This window comes from Mastigoproctus giganteus, chromosome 8 (assembly GCF_048544385.1).
Source record: "Mastigoproctus giganteus isolate SK-2022 chromosome 8, ASM4854438v1, whole genome shotgun sequence".
In the NCBI taxonomy this organism is placed as follows: Eukaryota; Metazoa; Arthropoda; class Arachnida; order Uropygi; family Thelyphonidae; genus Mastigoproctus; species Mastigoproctus giganteus.
The window spans coordinates 30,282,141-30,304,952 of NC_143582.1; the positions used below are offsets into that span (position 1 = coordinate 30,282,141).

At 36.8% G+C, this 22,812-nt stretch overlaps 1 protein-coding gene across 1 annotated transcript in view; it reads left to right on the forward strand.

Annotated features, from left to right (window-relative positions):
* The first annotated feature begins 201 nt into the window (after positions 1–201).
* The window catches only part of LOC150081403 (cathepsin B-like), a 35,313-nt gene continuing 12,702 nt past the window's right edge, over positions 202–22,812 (forward strand). Inside the window, exons 1-5 of the mRNA XM_090379278.1 lie at positions 202–249; positions 1,748–1,890; positions 11,333–11,536; positions 11,622–11,737; positions 16,849–17,078. Coding sequence (XP_090235404.1) covers positions 1,762–1,890; positions 11,333–11,536; positions 11,622–11,737; positions 16,849–17,078 — 679 coding nt within the window. The 5' untranslated portion in view covers positions 202–249; positions 1,748–1,761. The remainder of the gene's footprint in view (positions 250–1,747; positions 1,891–11,332; positions 11,537–11,621; positions 11,738–16,848; positions 17,079–22,812) is intronic.

The following is a 22,812-nucleotide window of genomic DNA, read 5'->3' on the forward strand; positions in this document are numbered from 1 at the left end:
TGGCAAATTACATATCTGATAAGCCTTGCAATAGCAGCTATAGATGAACAATAGATTATATTAAATCATCTATTGTTACTTTCAGAACTGTTGCCATTAGCTTGAAAGTGTCTAACCACATCTTATCTTCCATGATAAACGTTATCAAATATAAAGGGCAAAGCACAATGATAATTTGTCCTTAAAAGAAATATTGGAAAAAGCAACTGGACAGTCTTGTTTTCTGCTGTTCATTATACCCGTGTCCAGGTAAGATAGTTTTGACATTGTTTTGCAAACTCTGAAGTAAACTTGAATTCTAACTTTATATACTTAATATTCTATATCCGGGAAGAGATTTTGTCACTGGCAGGGCGGGTGACTTTGTTTCCTTAACCCCTCTAAATTCAACACTATTTTAAATTATGTACACTGCCTTGAGTGAAAAATATATCTACTACAATCAGAATATGAACTTTTAACTACTCAAGCAGCCTACATGCAAAAATAAGTTTGGAGAATTTTCTCTAACATAGAATCATCATAGAAAAATTTGGGCACTTTTTTGATATGAATATATATCAGTAAACTTCAGGAACATTAGCTTCAAGATACTAAATGAGCAAATATTCTTCTTTACTTCTTTTCGATAGCTTTTCTGTGTTTTGGAATTTCTAAGAGAAATCGATGAAAATATATAAGGTTCGATTTGCCTAAGCTCTTAAGAATGTGAAGATGATTCAGCACTGCCTTCCAGGAGATTTGATTATACTTTTTCCTTCTTTATTAATATTTTCCGGAACTCATAAACTGGATAAAAATGAATCCTTCTTTGACAAACAGATCATGTCTCCGAGTGTAGATTTTAACACAGAATACTCACTTACAGGGAAATTAAGGAAATGTTTAAATTTTAGTATTTGGGGTTTAAAAAAAAATATATATATATATATTATTTTAGGGTTTCCCGTAATTGAATACATTAACCCGTATTTGTGTCTGTAAATTGCGTGGGTTCTATGGTCGATTTGCCTGTTTGCTGGACGAAAATACCCCAGTTTCTGGGAAGAAAAACCTTGCTATCTACACCTGAGACCGACTAACTCAGCCACAAAGTGAAAAAAGCCCATTAAACCCATCCTCGCGTCATCGACGGGATTCGAACTCTGGTCTTTTCCACCCGGTGTGGAGAGGACGGTGACGATACCACTGTGCTACTCGCGCAGACTGGTATTTGGGATTGATTATCTGGTCGGTATTGCAAAGTGATTGTGTTTGCAGAGAGAGTTTAATATCACAGACTTGTATATATCTATGTGTCTTAAGCACCAAAGCAACTAAGATTGTGAGGCATCAGTATATATTGTGTCTGTAAATTGCATGTGTAGTCTGATGTAGTTTGTTTTGGTCTCCAAAAAACCGGAGTTATTTGGAGAAAATACCATGTAACCCTCTTCGGAGACTGACTGAATCAGCAATATTGTGAAAAAATCACATAAAAATTCCTCACGTCACTAATTGGGTTTTGAACCCAGGCCCTTTTCAGCCAATGTGGGGAGGACAGTGATCACATCCACTGTGCTACCCTCGAGGGCTCTATAAGAATGACCACTATCAAAATTCATGTTTATTGGTGATGTTCAATGAAATAACTAAATTAATTAATTATATATATATATATATTATTTAAATTTTATAATTTTATTATAGAGTGAAAAAATTTGTTTTAGCAAAACTTTTAAATCTCTATTTTAATCGTTTATTATAGACTCCATAGCCATCATGAAATTGCTCGTTCTGCTTGTAGCCCTTTGTGGAATGGCATCTGCCAGGTTTATAATATCCGACGAAATTCCTCCTCTCTCTCAAAAGATGGTTGATTATATCAACTTTTTGAATACAACATGGAAGGTATATTTCATTTCAAATATGTATATAGTTTTACATCTTATTTCACACACAAATATATATGATTATATTTAAATGTGGTAACATATTTCTCCCACTGTGCGTCTATTTTTTTTTATTTTATATATTATTTTTTAAATTTAATTTCTTTTGCTTTGGTTTAGCGCTTTTCATTCTGCCTACCTCCTCTTTTACTTTACATACGTTATAATTCTGGCTATATGTGGTTTTCTGTGCTTACGCAACCTCTGATGCTTGCGATATTTCTTTATTGCTTTATTTCTCTAGCCCTTTTCTTCTTCACACTCTACTAATTTTATTATTTGTGAATATATATACACTGGTCGACAAAATTTAAAAATACAAAATGTTTTTCATGAATGTTTTATGGTGAATAGTGTTGCCGAAAGCGAATATTTGATATAATAGACATCCTCGCATGCAAATTCCGATAATCCAATAGAAATCGATCTACCACCTTACAGAGCAGCACATTATGCAAATTATTGATGACCATAAAAACAGGGATTGCGACCACATCACTTCATTCCCCATTTTTTTGGCTTGCAGTGGGATTACGACATCTCCAGTACTCAGGATGGCAAGTCATCATCGTTTAGATGATTCTTTGAGATGGCTGGCAGTTGGACGATTTGAAGCAATTCAGTTACAGGCGGAGTGGTACTTTGGCTTAATGTGCCACGCAGTGTCGTCTCGGCACTATGAAAGCAGTTACAGGAGACAGGAACCATTACAAGAAGGGCTGGCCAAGTTCCTCTGAGGGCTACCTCATCCAGAACTAACCACTACTGGCTCTAACAGCAAGACGGAACCCACGATGTCCTGTCATCAACTGTCTCTTGAGGTTGCTGCAGCCACAGGTGAAAACATTTCCAACCGTACTATGTTAAGAAGGCTCAATTCAAGTGGACTTTACTCAAGGAAGCCAATGGTTTGTATCTCATTAACCTAAAACTCACCGCAGAGCTCGTCGAAACTGGTAGTAGTAGTAGTAGTAGTAGTAGTAGTGGCACATGATGCAAGAAAGCAAGTGTAGGAGCTTATGCAGCATCAGCCAAAAAAAAAAAAAAAAAAAATCATCACGCCATTCCCTCCAAATGCCTGTCCAGTTCCTCCTTAAATTTATTTAACCTATCAACTTCCACAACGACAGATGGAAGTTTGTTCCAGCAATTAACCACCCGCTGGCTAAAGGCAAATTTCCGCACATCTATTCTACATCTGTCCTTTCTTAATTTGAACTTATGTCCCCGTAGGTTCGTAATCTGAACAAGTGGAAGGATCCCATCAGAATTCAGCGTGCTCAACCCATTCAAGGCCTTATAGACCTCAATCAGATCACCGCGCAGGTGCCTAGTCTCCAGCCACTGCAATTTGCAGAACTTAAGCCTCTCTTGGTAAGAGAATCCCTTCATTCCCCTCACCAATCGTGTTGCTCTTCTCTGTACACGCTCAAGCAAATCTACATCCTTCCTAAAATGAGGCCTCCAGACCTGTACGCAGTACTCAAGGCGTGGCCTGACCATTGCCTTATACAGAGGGACAATCACCTCCTTTTCCCTGCTAGCAAAATTCCTATATATCATTGACAAAACCCCATGACCTGCCCTAGCAGCCTGTCTGCATTGCTCAGAAAACTTCATATCTGACTGCACAATTACTCCCAGGCCTTTTTCATTTTCTACCACCTTAAGTGTAGTACCACACAGTTGGTACGTTTCTCTGGGGTTACTTCTACCCATATGCAGTACTTTGCATTTGTCAAGGTTGAACTTCAGTTGCCACTTCTTAGCCCATCTGCCCAAATTATCTAGACCCTGTTGCAGTAGCACACTGCCATTACTGTCATTAACAACCCTGCCAACCTTTGTGTCATCTGCAAACTTCGACATTAAGCCTGATATACCTTCATCAATATCATTGATAAATACACAAAACAACAGTGGACCCAACACCGAACCCTGTGGGACTCCACTAATAACATTAGTCCATGAAGAGCAGCACCCATTGATTACCACCCTCTGTCTTCTCCCACTTAACCATCCTTTTATCCATTGTAGCAACTTACCCTTAATACCATTCTGCTCCAATTTGTACAGTAGTCTTCCATGCGCAACAGTGTCAAAAGCTTTCCTGAAATCCAAGTATATGATATCAAAATTATTTTTCGCATCCAGTTCCTTTGTGACCACATCATAATAACCAATCAAATTTGTCAGACAAGACTTTCCCTTAACAAACCCATGCTGTGTTTGAATTATTGCTGCAGTCTTGTCTAGATGATCCTGCAATGCATCTTTAACCAGTGACTCCATTATTTTACCCGGTGCCTTGAACATATCACTTGGTTGGTCATTCTGCACGTTACGGCTCTGTGGTTCCAAACTTCCTATATATCATTGAGCCCTGAAAACACTCATGTTATATTAATGAGTGTTATCAAAGCTCAGAGTTAACGGGCGTGCATAGGAACGCGACGTTCTCGTTCGTCGCATTAATCGGTGATGTCGTGTACATACTTTATTATTGAAGATATTTTAATAATTAGCGTCCCGTTTTGTAAAATTTCTCATTTTAATCCCCAAGAAAGAAAGAAAGGTGGAATGAAATAATAGTTTGAGTTTTAGATTCGATATCGTTTTTCTGGTTTTGTTTGTCGGTTCGATCCAGTGGTTTATGAGCTCCCAGAAGAAGTACTCGTAAGTATTCAATCATGAAGAATTTATATAGATGACGTCTTGGAAAATTGCTGTGAGAAACTCCACTGCAAGCATTTCTATTCAAAAAGAAATGCTTGCAGTAAACGAAGGAAGGAAAAATATATAAATAATAATAATAATAATAGTTTCTCCATGAATACCATGATTTTCCTGTCTTAGTTGTCGTAAATATTCTATTTAAGACAACAAACAAAACAATAAATAACAGTACTTATATTCCATGTATCATCTCAGGCTTTCTGAACAAGCGTTCTCCTTCGCATAGATCTCCGCCTTCCTCGAGCGTCAGCTATCCGGCTTTCCAAGTTAATATAAAATAATGAAATGCAAGTGAAATAATGTTGACGACAGGTTTGTACACTGTCTCTAAATAAGGCTCATTCTGAGTGTGTTTATTCTAAAGTTCGTCCTCTTCTAATTTGTTTTGGAATTCATAAAAAAAAAAAAAAGTAAAGTGCAGCCATTATCAACCCACTGCAGGGTGGAAGCCTCCTCAACAATTCATGCTGAGGGAAATGGACCATAATCTGCCACGCTGGTCCAGTGCGGGTTGGCAGATTGACCGTATTCAGCAGTCAGGGGCTTGAACCCCGGTCTACTCAAGGAGCATGTAGTATGCACTCCCGCTCATGACCACTCGGCTATGGAGCCTTTCTAAGTACACGGTCAAACTGAGTGGTCCATTAGGCACCTCAGATCACAACTTGGTGATTGTCTCTTCTCCAATGGAGCCTTTATCTCGTGGCTGTTCCCAGCCTCGTATCGTTTGACATAACAAGAATGAAAAATGGGATGACCTGCGAGATTTCTTTTCCTTGGTCAGATTACTGTCCTGAGTTGATGGCAGTCTCGGGTGAACTGTGAGCTCCTGCACTTGTAATAAGCACTTGTCCAATATGTGGGATGGGTAGCCACAATTGATCAAGTCTGTCCTCACTCTGGAAATCTCGTTGCGCCTAGCTTCATCTGTGCTGGAGTAGCTCCAAGCCCTGGAGAATTTTTTTTTTTTTAGGAGCATTAGCAACTAAGGCCATATTGCTCCGGGATATGCGGTGGTCATTCCCTGACCTTTCCTCATCCTCCATATTTGGTGGTGACGGGCTCGAACCCCGGTCTAATCAAGAAGCGTGTGCTACGCACTGCTGCTGCTGCTGCCCACCTGGCTACGGAGGCGCCCCCTGGAGAATAGAAGGCGGGCAGTGCTGTTGAGATGGCTAGGGGCATGGCCGGATCTGTAGTTTGTGAACTGTCCGCACTACATTGGCTTATGGTACACTGAGGTTTCTAGATGTGGGCCCACGCGTTTTACAAGGACATCCAAGAATGGGAGAGATCCATCTACTTCTAACTAGAGTGATATGGATGAACGTTGACAAGGAATTGAGATATTCTAGCAATGTTGGTTCAGAGCCACGTGGGATGACGGTGAAGATGTCATCGATGTATCTGCACCATGTTGTAATAGGTACTGGTGGGTTCAGGAATATCTGCTCTTCCAATTCTTCCATGGCGATTTGGTCACAACGGAATTAACAGGGGCACCCATGGCAGTGCCATGTACCTGCTGGTATAAGGAATCCTCATAGGTAACGATGCTGCCTGACAAGCACAGGTTGGTTGAGGGCGGTACAAATGTCGTCAGTGGACGGTAATGTTTTGTTTGGTAAGTTTGGGTCATTTTCTAGAAGCTTCTTGGTGCAGTTTATGGCCTGGGATTGATGTGAACAGGGACACCACATCGAATGACGCCATAACCTCGTTGTCAGAAATTGAAAGCTCTTTAATAAGGTGAATGAACTCACTGCTGTTAGTGACAGTGTGGGTGGTATTTCCTACAAGAGGTATAAGAAGTTGTGCAATATATTTGGACAGTTCATATGTTCCTGCCCTTTGTGTTTTGTAGACTAACAATTTCCATACTTTCCCTTTTTGGCACTGGATTATTCAAGCAAAAGAAGTGTGGTTTTTCCTTTCATTTTCGAATGATGAAAAAAGACAATGTTATGTTCACCACTAATTCGGGACGGATTCAAGCGATTAATGATGTCCGTAATCTTTAGTATACAGTACCGTATACTGTTCGATGAATGACAATGAAGATGAAACAGATGAAAGCAGTGAAGAATTCGATGCTTCATTTGAGCCCATAGAACTTTTACATAAATTCGTAACATCATCTGAACAGAATTAAAACTTTCTGGAACCATTCTTTCCTCGTAAAGAAGCGAACCAAGTTGAATGGCTGTTATTATATATTTTTTTAATAAATAACTATTTCACGATGATTTATTAATGCTAAATTATCATGAACTTATTACAATTTTAAACTTTGTCAACCCAGAGGATGCAGTGAAATTCAACACAAAATCCCCCTTGAGAAAACGAAACGAACGTTAAAGTACACTGCAACTTTATAATAATAATGACAATTATAATATATTAATGACACAAATAATTATTAACAATTGGCACATAAATAATTATTAACTATGATTAATTACAGACAAATAACTATTACTTAATAACGTACAATAAGAAATTATTAACCTCTTATATTTATCATATTTATCATATCAAAATTTCTGCTCTCGTTGATAATAATATTAATAATTAAGCATGATTGTTTTCATAATAATTAAGCAAAAATACTAACTCGTTAGATAAAATGTGTTTATTAAATTCGTTTAAGCATTGTAGGGGCGTCCATAGAGTGTGGGGATGTCTATCGCGGAAGAATGCATTTTATGGAATGGAAAGAGAAGGCAACCGATTCGCCTTCCCCCTAATTCGGTACAGATTCATGGATTAACGTAATCTTTAGTTTACAATTGCGTATACTGTTCGATAAATGACATTGATGATGAAACAGATGAAGAATCTGAAGTAAGAACGAATAGGCTTCAGAAAAGGTACAAACGGAGCTTTGCAGACCTGCCCATAATTTGTTGTCGCAAAGGTTCATGGGATGCACTACATTGTAAAGATTAACTAAGCGTTTCTTTATTTGATCTCTGTGGCAAAGTTAAAGCAGCACGCTATGAACCCTCAGGAAAGACTGACTGCAACATTTCTGCATGGTTTGGAAAGGGAAGGGTGTAAGAGTGTGATTGACTGGTGTATGAGTGTGGGTGTGATATCCTCCCGGTATAAGTGCCCTACTTGTGGAAATATGATGCGACTGAATGAACGAAAGAATGCTACGGATGGTTTTGAATGGCATTGCAGAGTGCGAGGGCAAGCTTCAATTGTGCATTATGTGAAAAGATCTTTGAGAAAGGGGTCGTGGTTCTCGGGGAGCAGGTTAGGAATAATTGACGTGCTTCTTCTGACCCATTATTGGGTTCAGAAGATGTCTTGTGAATTTGTGATGCACGAGTTGGGTGTGAGTTCCGCGACTATGACGGAATGGAGGGGCTTTTGCCGGGAGGTGTGTGTCGATACGTGTATGAGAGACAGTTGTGTGCTTGGTGGTGAGGGTGCAGTGGTTGAGATTCATGAAAGTAAATTCGGTAAAAGAAAGAATAATAGAGGTAAGAGTGTGAATGGGAGCTGGATGTTTGGTGGAGTTGAGCGAGGGTCTACACGGTGTTTTTTCAAGGTCGTTGAAAATAGGAGTAAAGAAGAACTTCTAGACATCATTAAGACTTTCATTTGTCCTGGTACAACTATAGTATCAGACTGCTGGAAGTCTTATGATTGCCTAGAAGATGAGGATTTTCGGCATATCGCCGAGAACCACTCACTTCATTTCAGCGATCCTGAAACAGGCGAGAACACCAACAGAAATGAAGGTTCGTGGAGTGCTCTTAGAAGAGGGGTGCCACGCCGGCATGTGAGAAATCATTTCGATTCATATTTAGGGGAATTCATATGGCGGAGAACTCACGCAGACTGCGATGATTTGACGTTAGAATTCCTGAAAGCAGTCATTAGCACTTACAAACCAGCGGAAAGTGATTAACAGCTACATCAGGTTAGTGTTTTCTTTGTATTTTCTGATTACAGAAGTGTTTGTTTGTTTTTTTCAGCATGCTTTTAGTTTGGACTTTAAAAAAAAAAGAAAAAAAAAAAAAAAAAAAAGTCCAACCATTACTGAAAATTGGTTATTAACAAATCCAGATAGATGAAAATATGGGTGGGTGGGTGGTGGAACCGACTTCCATCACTTGTTGTTGAAGTTGATAGCCTAAACAAATTTAAGGCTCAACTGGACAGGTATTTCGAACGAACGGAGGGGTGAAATGGGAATGGTGTGTTTTTTTTTTTTTTTTTTGGCTGATGCTGAATAAGCTTGCTTTCTTGCATCATATGCCTCTACTAATGCTAATAACACTCATTTAATGAGCTTCTTCAGCATTCATAAACAGATTATGGATAAAGCCTTCTTCCTCATCCAGAAAAGTCATGACAACAAAAATTTGAGCAATTAATGTAACTGCAATCTTTCAGTGTGTGTACTGGCCCAGATTTGTGTGGATGAAAATTTAAGTTTTTACACAAAATGCATTATAAACTCCTGTCCAAAGTATAATAAAACTGTATGATACGACAATGTGCAAAATGCCATGAACTTTGTTCGAGGATGGTTCCAGTGGCAGCAATGTTTTCTGGAATATGTACACATATTTATTTAATGTAGAACCAGCTTCCTGAAAGTTCTTAAACCATGTCTCAATAGTGTGAACTGATAGTACTGGATTATTGTGATTGATATTGAAATGGCAGTGAAATAAGTGTTGCGCAGACACAACACAACTGTCATTTTTATAATGCGAGTTAATGAGTGAATGTATTTGCGCACAAGTCCACTGCTCCATGATTTCTAAATGCTATGATATGCCCAGTGGTGTATAGGGAAATCTGGCTTTTACAACTTCCCATTTCATTGCGGCAGTTTTTTATATATATTTGAAACATAAAAATAAGGCAGCTTTTGTTTTTCTTTGTCTTAACATCATTTAATTTTTGCAAAAATAATGTTTGTTTTGTCAGAAAAAGTTATAGCATCAGAAGGCATGTTGGTAACAAAAACAGAGATCAGATTTTTTTGTATTTGAATACAATTAATGATACAGGTTGGAAGTCAAAATTGTGTTGCAGGAATGCAAAAGTTCCCATGTTCATCAGAGCAGTCTTTTCCATTAGGCACTTCAGGGCCTGTGCCTAGGCTCTATGAATTTTTTAGGTTCTGTGAAAAAACAGGGACCCAAAAAAATACAATTTAAATAGAATTCGACAATTTTATTCGAACAATGAAATTCTGCAGGCTAATTTTTAAACACCTATTTCTAAGATAAATTCTTTTTTCAGATTTTCCTTTTAGCAAAATCATTAACATCATCAGAATTTGTATTGTGAAAAAGTTAGTGCTGTATTATATAAGTGTTGCAGACATAGCTTCAAAATCAAATTTATAGAAATGGGACATGGGGTAGAAATGCTGTCAAATTTCTTTAAACCAACAAATTAATATGCCCCTGCATTAGATTTAATGCAAGAGCATTTTAATAAGATTGATATAATGTAGTGTGGCATCGGCATGAAAAGTACTTAGGGCCTATATCATCAGGGCCATCCTTTGGTGCTCGTCACTTTAATAGATATTTAGATTATTTTTGTTGTTATTTTTATTTTATTTTATTATTATTTTTTTTTTATGTGCAAATACAACCAGCATGAATTCTTAGTGATTAACAATGGGCATGCATTTTTATAAGCTGTACTTCTATTCAATTTCTAGAGAACATATTTGCAGTGATCAGTCTTCCAACTCTGCATAATGTGACTTTGCTACATCGAAAAAAAATTATTTTCTCTTTCACTTGACTTCTCCCCTCTCTAAGCAGATGATATTTCTGTACAAATCACAGATCTATCCTACCATGGAATATTGTTCCCATTTTTGGAAGTATCCCAAAATTTGTCCAAAACTCCTTGACTCAAAGAGAGAGAGAAAGAGCAAGTTAATGATCCTTTCTCACAAACTCGCTCCATTTTACAAAGCAGAGTCAAACTGGGTGCATTGCTCCATCATACAAAGTTGAGTAAGTTTTTGAGAGAGAGAGATTTCACTACATTCTTTGTCTACATTTTCCATGGATGCTGTTCTTTTGAAATGTTATGTAATTCCACTTTTTGGTAGAATTGCATATCATTTCTTCCAAACCAAGTGAATGTTTTGCATTGTCCAGCCAGCTTTTATCCATGGTTCAACTCCAAAGTCACCAAACTTAACTTTTGCTTTCATTTATTCATTCCTTTTCTTGGAGCAATCTTCCTCTCTATTTCCTTAAAATTGCAACCCATAGAAATTCAACTCCAATGTCATAAATTTCTTCTTCTGTAACTTTAGTCTTTTCACAGTAATTCAATTATTGCTAGGTACTGTGGGTTTGTGTTCAATGTAAAATGAACTGAACAGTAAACATATACATTTTTCCATTTTTGCTGGAGTTACCTGATTCCATTCTTATACATTGTAATATTTGATGTTAAGGATAAAATCCTTTTCACAAGTGTACCCTGTTGGAACTGAAATTTTTGTTTTGTTTTTTTGTAGTTCTGAAATACTTTTTGTCATTGAATATTGTTTTAGTTTATTAAAACTAATGATATTCTAAAACTATTCACTAATTGAAGTTTGAAAATTAAATTAAATTTTATCAATAACATCAAAAATTATATGGGTCTATTTATTTTTCTAGGCCCACAGAAACTTTGATGGAGTATCACTGAAGTTTGTAACCAGACTGTTGGGTGTTCATCCAGATAGCCATAAATACAGACTTCCAGAAATTCATCATAATGTCCCAGTTAATCTGCCAGATACATTTGATGCCCGTGAACAGTGGCCAAACTGCCCAACTATTAAAGAAATAAGAGACCAGGGTTCATGTGGATCCTGTTGGGTAAGACAATATACTGATAAGTGCATTTTGATTTTATTCATAGTTTTTTTATGTACTTATTTCTAATGTTTCAATGACTTTATAGGCCTTTGGAGCTGTAGAGGCAATGTCTGATCGTTACTGCATTGCTTCGGGTGGAAAAGTGAATGTCCATGTATCTTCAGAAGACTTGCTCACATGTTGCTCGTCTTGTGGCATGGGGTATGAAAATATAATTTGCTTCTTTTTTAATACAGTGGCTTTAGTTTTATTTAAGTTCTGTTTATGATATATGCTGATGATGTGTGTTGAGTAGCATTGCTAACTTTGCATTTGGCTATGGAAATCCTTGAGCCATATCTGTGGCTCTAGGGGTTCCATGATCAAGTGTAAAATAATTGCCATGCCAGCAATAGTTTAGTGTTCAGAAAATCTTTAAATAAATAAAAAATATTTGCTATCATTACAGGAACAAGAATTTTAGGTATAACTATAAATTTTAAAATTAGTTCTTCAAAGCATAAAAAAAAAAATATTCTTTTAATGCACTATCTCTAGAAATGTGCATGATTATGAATATAAAAAGATGACGTACAGTTACAACCAAAGTGTAAATGCTGTATAGACTATGCCATATGTTTTGTGTTCACACACAAAATCTTAAACCCTATACTTTTATTGAGTGTTCGGCAAGGCCTCGGGTGGTACATTTCTCACACCCTCCTAGCGCTTGCCACAGACAGCCACTGAGAGTGCTGCTGTAACTAGGGTAACCAGATTTTCAGGGATGGAAACTAGGACAAAACAAACTCTTAAATAAAAAAATAATAATAATAAAAAGACCGCTAGAAAAGCCAGGACAGTGTAATATTTTATACCTTTATGCTACATATGAGGGTGGAATGAAAAGTAATGCCTCTTATTGCATAACTTTGGAAGGAATAGAGATAAAAAGAAAAAATGCACTTGTAGATAAAGTTTTCTTTAATTTGATGTATCAGTTTTTTACATATATCCCACCTAACTCAATACATTTCATGCAGTGAAAACTGTAGCAAGCACAGAAGTGCTTGCTACAGTTTTTGTATTTGTATGCTTACTACAAAATGCTTACAACTTCTGTAAGCATTTCTAATAAGCTTCCTTTGGAATTAGTAATAGTTTTTGTGCCACATTCTGAATAATTTCCTCACTTGCAAATCTATTGACCTTTCAAAGGGGCTTTAAGCTTGTGGGAGACCACAGCAATGGATGGTTTCACAATAAATTTTTAATAGAAAGTAAGTGCTAAGTGTGTAGGTCATAATGCAAGCACAAATTCCTTGAAACCTGCTTTTCTGGTCATTTTCTCCAAACAGCATTGCCCAATCACCATAGAACTTTTTTGTAGTATTGCTTGTTCAATATTTGACCATGTGGGACAAGTTTGTAATGAACAATGTCTTTTCAGTCAAAAAATGTAATAAGCATAATCTTCATGTATGATTGAGATTGGTTTGCTAAAATTTTTGGATCTTGGCTTTAACAATCTTTTATTGTTAAAAAAAAAAATGCCTTTTTTCCTGGTCATAGCCAATCGCCCACATTTTGTCGCCAGTGATGAAGAAAGAAACAGTGTGGATCAGCAGCATGTTGACAACAATTTTTAACTTGGAAGAACTCAGTACACTTTGATTATCAGTGAAGCGGGGCGAAGTACAAATTGGCTTGAAATGCCAATTTGTACATTCACCTTGTGTTAAATTTTACTGATACATTCCATAAGAAATACCAATTTCATTACCAACTTCATAGATAGTTAAAAAATCAATCTCTCCTGATCAAATCATGAGCATGCAAGTGATTGAATCATTGGTTGCTGAAGTTGAAGGGGAGATAGAGCAAGGTTCATCTTTGATGGACAAGAAGCTCTCTTTAAACTTTTCAAACCGCTGAAAAGTCTTCAAATCACATAGCATCTTCTCTAAATGCTGTTTTTAACATTTCGTGAGTTTGTTTCACTTTTACTGAATTTGAAACAAAATTTTATGCAAATTTGTTGCCTAGTAAAATCATTCATTTAAAATTGCAGAAAAACACATAAAATACCTTCTATTTAACACACACTAATTCACACCGCTTACAGATAAATGAGTGATTTGTGTATTACTGTGTTTAGCTGAATATCAAGCAGGTCGTGATAAGTTGCAACTCACTACAATGTCACAATTTTAATACAGTGTCAGTCTCTGAATTAAACTATTTGATTGCAGCTCATTGACATGCACAAATTTTCTTTCAGCTAGAGTAATTCATTGTTGTAAAAAAACTTTCATCTGGTGTAGTGGAAATAGGTAGTTTGAATAAATTTGAAGAAAGATTAGACAAATTACTGGGAGGAATGGAAAATGAAGTGGGTAAAATTTTTGTATGACACCACATAAGCTTGCTTTCTTGCCTCATTTCATTTCACGACTACTGATACTATATATAATAAAATTTTCTTATGTCCACTGAAAAATCTTTTTTAAAATGCTTGGAACTGCTATTACATATGAATCATTTACCATTGAAAATGTTTAATTTTTCACAGCATGGCCTTGTAACCCAGTAAAGTGGTAGCTAATAAAATTGACTTTTTTGTATTTAAACAAAAAAAATTAGTACCTTCATATTAAACTGTTTAAAGGCGGATCCTTGAAAGTTGTTTTTCTGTATGTTCCACAACGTTTATTGAAATCATACAGTAACTGGAAACTGCCTTTCATTGCTACTAACAAGCCCTCTCAGAGGTCCTAAGAAGCCTGTCAGCTTCTAGCTTTTGAAGTCCGTAGCATAATAAAAAAAAATTATGCTTGAAAACAAAATAGTTTTCAAAAAGTGAATGTTTTTACTTAACAAATAGTTTTCTAGTTAGGAGGAAAAATGCATTTGAAAAACTGTATGAAGTCCCTTTGGAGCTTGAGGCCTAGCTGAAATGGTCTCCTCCCCTCTGATTGGCTAATGTTGGGCTTATTACAGAAGTATAATAACTAATAATATAATATTTTTATACATGGTATTCTGTAATAGGATGTCCATAGCTCAAGTATGTGTTGTTGAAGTCATGGATAGAAGAGTCCTTGTAAATGTATATTCCGAAATCAACCATTTCCGAGTTATTGGTTAATTAAATTCCTGACAGCATTTTCTTTGTGCTGTCAGGAACTACCTATCATTGCCACAAAAGTGCATCATGTAGTTAAAGTAGTAGATGACTGCTAGTTCCTCTCAGCTGATAGATACAGTTCTGTTTTGTTTCTGTAAGAGTATCAAGCAACGATAACAGAGTACAATGGCTACATTTTCTAATGAAGAATACGCCAAATATCACTATGTTTATGGATTTTGTGATAGCAACATGAAAGCAGCAGTTGTGGAATATCAACAGTAGATTCCTGATTACAGTGCTAGATAGACAAAGGTTCAGCACCATTCATTGGTTTATCAGAGAAACTGGTACTGTTCAAAAAGCAAATCATGAAACACCACAGTGATTCACTGCCAAATTGGAGGAAGAGCTACTGGAAATGATAGAATGCAGTCCAACAACTACCATCTGAAGAGTTTTCAATTAAGTTTGTGCTCCTTGGACAACAGTGTGGAGAATGCACAACTTTGGTATGTCCAGCTCTGAAACCGGATAATTGCTTTGCATGTGAAAAGTTATCACTGGCTCCTGAGCAACCAAAAACTCCGCATAAAAAATTTTATTCACAAATGAATTTTTGTTTAACAGAGACGGAATAACAAATATGAAGTACATATGTTTGGACTTGTAAAAATTCACACAACCACAGAAGTGCATTTCCAGACCGATTTCTTGATGAATGTGTGGTATTTTATCAGAAACTTACTCATCATGCTATTTGTATTTGAAGACTGCTTGACAGCCAAATGCTCCTGTAGGCTTTAACAGGAAGAGCTACTGTTAGACAGTGTTCCTTTATAAACCAGACAGGGAAAGTGGCTATATTTCCATGCCATTGTATAGGACATAGTGCACATGATATTGAGGGTCAAGCAGCACTGGTGATTGTCCACAACTCTGCAATCAGTTCTCTTGTGTTGAGATACAGTTCCATATAAATTCCAGAAAGCACGAGTGATGTATTGTTAGTGTCGTCTATTGCTGGGTTCTATTGTTCTTCTGGCCTCTTTGCCTAAGCTCATGGAGCACTATAGAACCCTAGTTACCATCCATGGCACCGGGAGCCGGGCCAGGGAGTCTAAAATCATTACACATGATTTTGCATTCCTCATGATGAACTTAGCGTGCACACCATTCCCAGTCAATGTATTAGGAATTGAATGTAGCAATGACCGATATAGTGTGGTCAGCTTTGCTAGTGGCTATGTAGTACTGAAATGGTGGTCAAGATATTCTATGTTAATGGCGCCAGCTCTAATGCAGAATTCCTAATATTTCCCTGCATTAAAAATAAAATTTGTACGTTGGAGTCCAAGTCTTGCACTTTCCAATGGTAAACTCACCGAATTGTAGAACCTCATTAATCCAGTAGTCCAGACTTCAAGGCATGAAGCAATGTAAACACTGAATAAGCACATAAATTCTAAGCTGCACCATCCATTATTAGTGGTGTTGTCAAAGTTTTGGCAGGTACTACTTCCTACAATAAATAAATAAATAAAAAAGTGCCATCCATTATATAGGACAAAGGGACATAGTTGCTTGGTTTGCAAGATCACCTGCCGACCAGGCTAGCTGGGTGGGTAAAGTGCTTGCCTGGCAACCCAAAGGTCGCGGGTTCGAATCCCGCCTCAGGCTTGGATCAAAGTACTGCAAAAACCTTGGGAGGTGCATTATGGCCACAGAAGCTGATGCGCTAACAACTACCAAAAAAAAAAGAAAAAAAAAAGCAAGATCACCTGATGTTATGCTTTTGGACTTTTTTCAATAATGAATGAAGCTGTTGAAATCAGAAGCATGATAAGAGCTATTACTTCAATTGCAAGAGGGACCCTAACTGTGCATCAGTAATCAGCATGGTAATTTTGAGTTGCACTGTAAAGCACACAACTATCAGTAAAAGAGAATGTAATTGCAAAGAAATAAAAAAGCCATTTTAATTAGTTATGTAATAATCTCATTTGTTAACTGGACCAACCTTACATTTTGATGTGCCCATAACTCTGAAATGGTTTAATTTAAAAATATTTTAACTTTTCTGCTTACAATTATTCCAAGAACCATGTACTTGAGACATGCTATTGTGGGACATTGCATATTATTCTAAGATATGAAACAACATTGAAAAAGTCAGATGCTTTTCACATAGGTAATATATTTTCAGTTGTGATGGTGGTTTTCCGGGATCAGCTTGGGAATATTGGATTGACAGTGGTCTGGTCACTGGTGGACAGTATGGTAGCAAACAAGGCTGTCAGCCCTACCAGATTGCCAAATGTGAACATCACGTTAAAGGCCCTCTTCCTCCATGCACTGAAGGTGGATCTACTCCTCCCTGTGTATCCATGTGTGAAAAAGGCTACAACACAAGTTACAGGAATGATAAGCACTTTGGTATGAATAAGGTTTTTTTTTTTTTTTTTTTTTTTCATTCATGCTATATTTGAGCTTTGATTGATACTAATATAATGTAATGACTGTCGTAATTTTTTACATAAATTAAAAAGATTATCCAGATAATGGCTAACATTAAGAGCCCTCAAAAACCACCACAAAACATAGTACAGTGCTTTGTGATGGATTGCAATATATGTCAGCCGTTATTATCCAGTAAAGAAAAAGCCCATAAAGCAGTGTTGATAGATCTCTTCCTCTATTATTATATTAATTTTTATAATTTCATTTAATTATCTTAAAAACACGGTAAGTGTTATTTTTTGTAACTATATTACTTTTTTTTCTTAGAGTTAATATTCTGACCTTGGCATATTTATCATATAAAAAAATGTATAATATGTAGATACTGGTATTCCTAACACTTAAATTGTGAATATTTTACGTAAGTTATATTTGAGGTGTATCTTTGATTTTTACTGGAGTTTGTGAGACAAAATGCACTATAATTGCAAAGCCAGGTGCAAACTAATTGCAAGAATATTTGCTGATGCTATCGAGGCAGTGTTAGGTGGGTCGGAAAACTGCTAGCTTGGGGGGGATACAAGGACTAATAGATTAACAGTAGCCACTGGCAGAGGTGAAAGCGATTCTTGCACTGCTTCTATTGGAATGAGCAGCAGCCTGGAAAACAAGATGCAGGATATTTCAGAGACTGCTGGGAGTCATTGCGGTACAAGTAAACACATGGGTTGTGTTAGGGTAGCTAAGAAAAGGAACAGGTGCATGTATACTTGCGTGTACATCAATGCTAGGAGTTTAGTAAATAAATTTGATGAATTTGAGGTATTGCTCAAAACATCAAAGGCAAATATTGTTGGGATATCAGAGATGTGGTGTCACACAGATATAAGGAATGCAGAACTGGAATTTGGGGAGTACAATGTGTATAGGAAGGGAGGAGGAGTTATGCTATTAGTTAAGAAACACATAAAATGCAAGGAAGTGAAGCCAGTCGACATCACTGGACAGTGCAGTGTCGAGTCAGTTTGGTGTGACATAAGCATTGGGAGATCAAAATTGAGAGTAGGAGTGTGTTATAGCCCTAATGACTCTGATGAGTATAATAAGAAACTGTACAGGGAAATAGAGTGGGCCAGTAAATCAGAGAGTCTTATAATGGGGGATTTTAATTTCCCAGATATTGACTGGAATTTGTGGGTTGGTCACTCACACACTAGCAAGGCTTTTGTGGATTTATTGGATGATTGTTTTCTACATCAGCATGTTCGGGAGGCAACTAGAGGGAGTAATATTCTTGATCTGATTATCAATAGTGATTCTTCATGCATTAAGAATCTGCAGTAAAGGAACCACTAGGTGGCAGTGATCACAGTGTGCTTATGCAGGATTTACACAAAGAGGTAAATACCATCAGGGGTAAAGGGAAGGGTTTTTGCTTTCCTAAAGGTGACTACGGTGGTCTGAGACAGTACTTAAATTCTATACGGTGGAACCCACTGATGATGTTACGAACAGCAAATTCAAAAGGGGGAAGCATTCAAAGAATTAATCTTGGAAGCTACTAGGCATTACATACCAACTAAGAAATATTGTTCATGGTTTAGGCCAAAATGGATGTCAGATGAACTAATGAGACATATGGCAGAGAAGAAAAATGCATGGGATACATATAAATTAACATGTGACACAGAAGCCTATGATAGATATAAGCTGGTCTGTAACCAAGTTACAAAGGAGGTTAGGCAGGCGAAGGCAGATTACGAGAAATCTTTGGCAAAGGATGCAAATAAAAACAGCAAAGAGGTCTTTACTTGTAAACTCTAGAAGAAAGGGGATGAATCAGATTGGTCCACTTGATATCGATGGTTCAACTGTTGATGATCCTGCTCAGGTAGCCAACAAATTAATGAATATTTTGCATCGACATTCACACATGAGGAGTTATTCATCAAGGGGAAAGCCAGAGGTGTATTCTGGCAATAAGCTAGATAATCTTGTAATAACTGAGAATAAAGTGGAGGAGAAATTGTTGAAGATAAACACAAGAAAGGCACCTGGGCTGGATGGGATCTATCCAGTTATATTAAAGGAGGCAGCAAAGGAAGTAAGCAAACCCTTAGCCATAATTATGAGCGCTTCTTTGGACTCAGGGGATTTGCACATCTCAGGGGAGATGTGCAAATGTGACCCCGATTCTCAAAGGCTGATACAAGTAATTTTAATTTCTGTTCAGGAAAATTATGGAGTCATTGGTAAAAGAAGCACTGCGGGATCATCTAGACAAGACTTCAGTTATAGCTTGGACACAGCATGGTTTTGTTAAGGGAAAGTCTTGCCTGACCAATCTGATTGGATACTATAATGCAGTCACAAAAAATTGGATGCATGGAATAACTTTGATATTATATATTTTGATCTTAGAAAGGCTTTTGATACTGTTGCACATGGAAGACTGCTGCACAAATTTGAGCAGTGTGGCATTGGAGGCAAATTGCTGCTAGGGATAAAGGGATGGTTGAGGGGGAGAAGACGGAGAGTGGTAATCAATGGACACTGCTCATCGTGGACTAATGTTATTAGTGGAGTCCCTCAGGGTTCAGTGTTGGGTCCATTATTGTTTTTTGTATTTATTAATGATATTCATGATGGTATATCAAGCTTAATGTCCAATTTTGCAGACGATACCAAGCTTGGCAGGGTTTTTAAGGACACTACTGACACTATGCTGCTGCAACAGGATCTGGAAAGGTTGAGTAGATGGGCTGAGAGGTGGCAAATGAAGTTTAACATTGACAAATGTAAAGTACTACATATGGGAAACAGCAACCCCAGAGCAACGTATCGACTCTGTCATACTTCGCTGACAGTGGTAGAGAATGAAAAGGATCTAGGGGTAATTGTGCAGGCAGATGGGCTGCAAGAGTAGCTCATGGTTTCTTGTCAATGATATACAGGAATTCTTCTAGCAGGGATAAGAAGGTGATTATTCCCTATTATAAGGCAATGGTCAGGCTACACCTTGAGTACTGTATACAGGTCTGGAGGCCTCATTTCAAGAAGAATGTAGAGCTACTGGAACGAGTACAGAGAAGGGCAACAAGATTAGTGAATGGAACAAAGGGTTGCTCTTACGAAGAAAGGCTTAAGTTTTGCAAATTAGTGTCTGGAGACTAGGCACCGGCGAGATGATCTGATAGAGGTGTATAAAGCCTTGAATGGTTTGAGCATGCTCAATGCCGATGAGATTCTTTCTCTTGCTCAGAATAATCACCTGAGAGGGCATAAATTCAGATTGAGAAAAGACACAGATATAGGATAGATATGCGGAAATTTGCCTTTAGCTAGCGGGTAGTTGGTTGGTGGAACAGAATTCCATCCCTTGTTGTGGAAGTTGATAGCCTAAATAAATTTAAGGCTCAGCTGGACAGGTATTTCGAACGAATGGAGGGGCGAAATGGAAGGGGTTTTTTTTTTGCTGATGCTGCATAAGCTTGCTTTCTTGCATCATATGCCTCTACTAATGCTAATTACATGGTTCAGTGATGAGTATGTTAGTATATATTTTGTTGGAGACAACTATATTATGAGAATCAGTATTTGTGCATTTGAAGGTCTAGTAAAAAATGGAATTTATTCAAAATGTATTGTCATTTAAAAATCTAGAAACAAGATTAGATGCAGTTATAATCAATGAAAAAATGATTTGTAGACAGGGTTCTCATGTTTTATATGCAAGCCTAAAAACTTAATTAATCGATCAGATGGAACACCAAAGATGTTCACTACTGATATCCAAACATCTGCTCAGCATTTGACAAAAACTAGAATATTGCAGTGTTTCAAAGAGAAGGTGCATAAAGCTACTGTTATTGTGGGCCAAATAATATCACTTGCTCAAGGACCATCATGATTATTAGGTCTGAAAAACATTGAAAAGATTCATTATCTGTAAGGTTAATGTACATTCAAGAACACATTGTGGTAGCAGTATGATGAAAGAAATTAGAATGCAACGAAAGAGAAAAATAAGAAAGTTTTATATAAAAAATAACGTTGGACCAGGGCCAAAGTCATGGTAATACACTAACTGATTAGCAACAAAATTTTATTTGATAAAAAGCTTCAATGGCTGCAACCCTACTTAAACTTTTTTCTGCAGGCAGGTCACTTCTTTGTTTATCAACATTCCAGAGGTAATTTTCTTAGTTAACACTTTCACTGCTAGCTTTTCCAACCACCTTTTTGACCTGGGATTAAGTCAATCTGGTTTGGAGAGGGCAGAGACTTTTTTGTGCTTTCTTCTTGCTGTGATTGAATTAGCCTCTGGCGGAGGCTAATTCAATCATAATTCAAGGTTGCATGTTTGTCAAGCAACCTTGACAAACATGTTTGGTTTTTCTTTTGTCAAATTGGAAGAAAAAGTTCTAAAAGTAGTGCAGTTCCCCCTCCAAGTGAATTAAAAATCCAGTGCCATATATTTGCATAATGGATCAGTGAACATGTTAACCATCTTTCCAGAAGTCATTTTCTTAGTTATTGAACTTTCCAGAGATTATTTTATGTTTTCTGTGTGTCAGCAATATGTTGCACACTTTGTTGAACAACCTTCTTTATATTGAACCACTCTTCTTGACAGTTTTCCAACTGTACATAATACAAATTGTAAAGAAAAATGTTACTGATTTCTACAGGTCATTTTGGAAAATTACTGTTCTTGATTTGACAGATAAAGGCTTATGGGTGTATAAGCATTAGACTAACACTGATGATATTCTCCATGACCTCGACTATGTCATCATATCCACTGTGTGCCAACGAAAATGAAGAATTTCACTTTTTCCAGATTATTCCAGTTGTTTTATTGCTCATTGAGCTGTTGTTTCTTGCCTTAGTCTTGTCCATTTTTATTAACTTCCTTTGAGAGTGAGTAAAAATAATAAGTCAGATGTTTTACACATAGGTAATATATTAGTTTCTTTCATTTTAGTTGGTTAGTAGTCAGTTAAAGTCTTAATCTTGTTATTAGCTCTTATTCACAATTAAGTTAGGTATCTGTTAAGTGATTATTTTAGAAACTCTTATTTCATTTTAATTGCAGCTTTGTCTTTTGTCAACAGTTATCCCTTAAAAACAAGTTATGTAGCAGTACTTTGTAAAAAAATAAAGTTATCATGCAGCAAGTGTATATTTTGCTATAAAGTGCTTGAAAAAAAAAAAAAAAAAAACCCTAACAGGTCACATAAAGTTCAGATGTTGCACCTCAGAATAAATTAGCTTCGGCATTTGAAAGATGAATCTCTACTATCAGAGAGATAAAATTAGAAAACATAACTCAAATCCAGTTTACTGAAGTGGCACCTTCACTTCCAGACCTTCACCTTATATAGTAATGGAAAATTTCCCACATTACTTTGTTGAGGTCTTAAAAAAAGCATCAAAGGTTTATAGGTATACAGCAGAGTTTCAAGGAAATTGCATCATGTGGAGAAAACTGAAGAATATAGTAGCCTGGCTTACTTCAATTGTAGGAGATAAGAACTTCATAAAACTTGCAGCAGTTATAAGTCAGCATTTAAAAATGCCTAGTCTCTTTTCAACACTAGAGTATTCTGATAATGATGTTTTCAGAAGTTCATGTAACTTCTATTATTGTTTTACTTTCAACTTTATTTTTCTTGATTTTTTTTTTATTATTATTATTATTATTGCT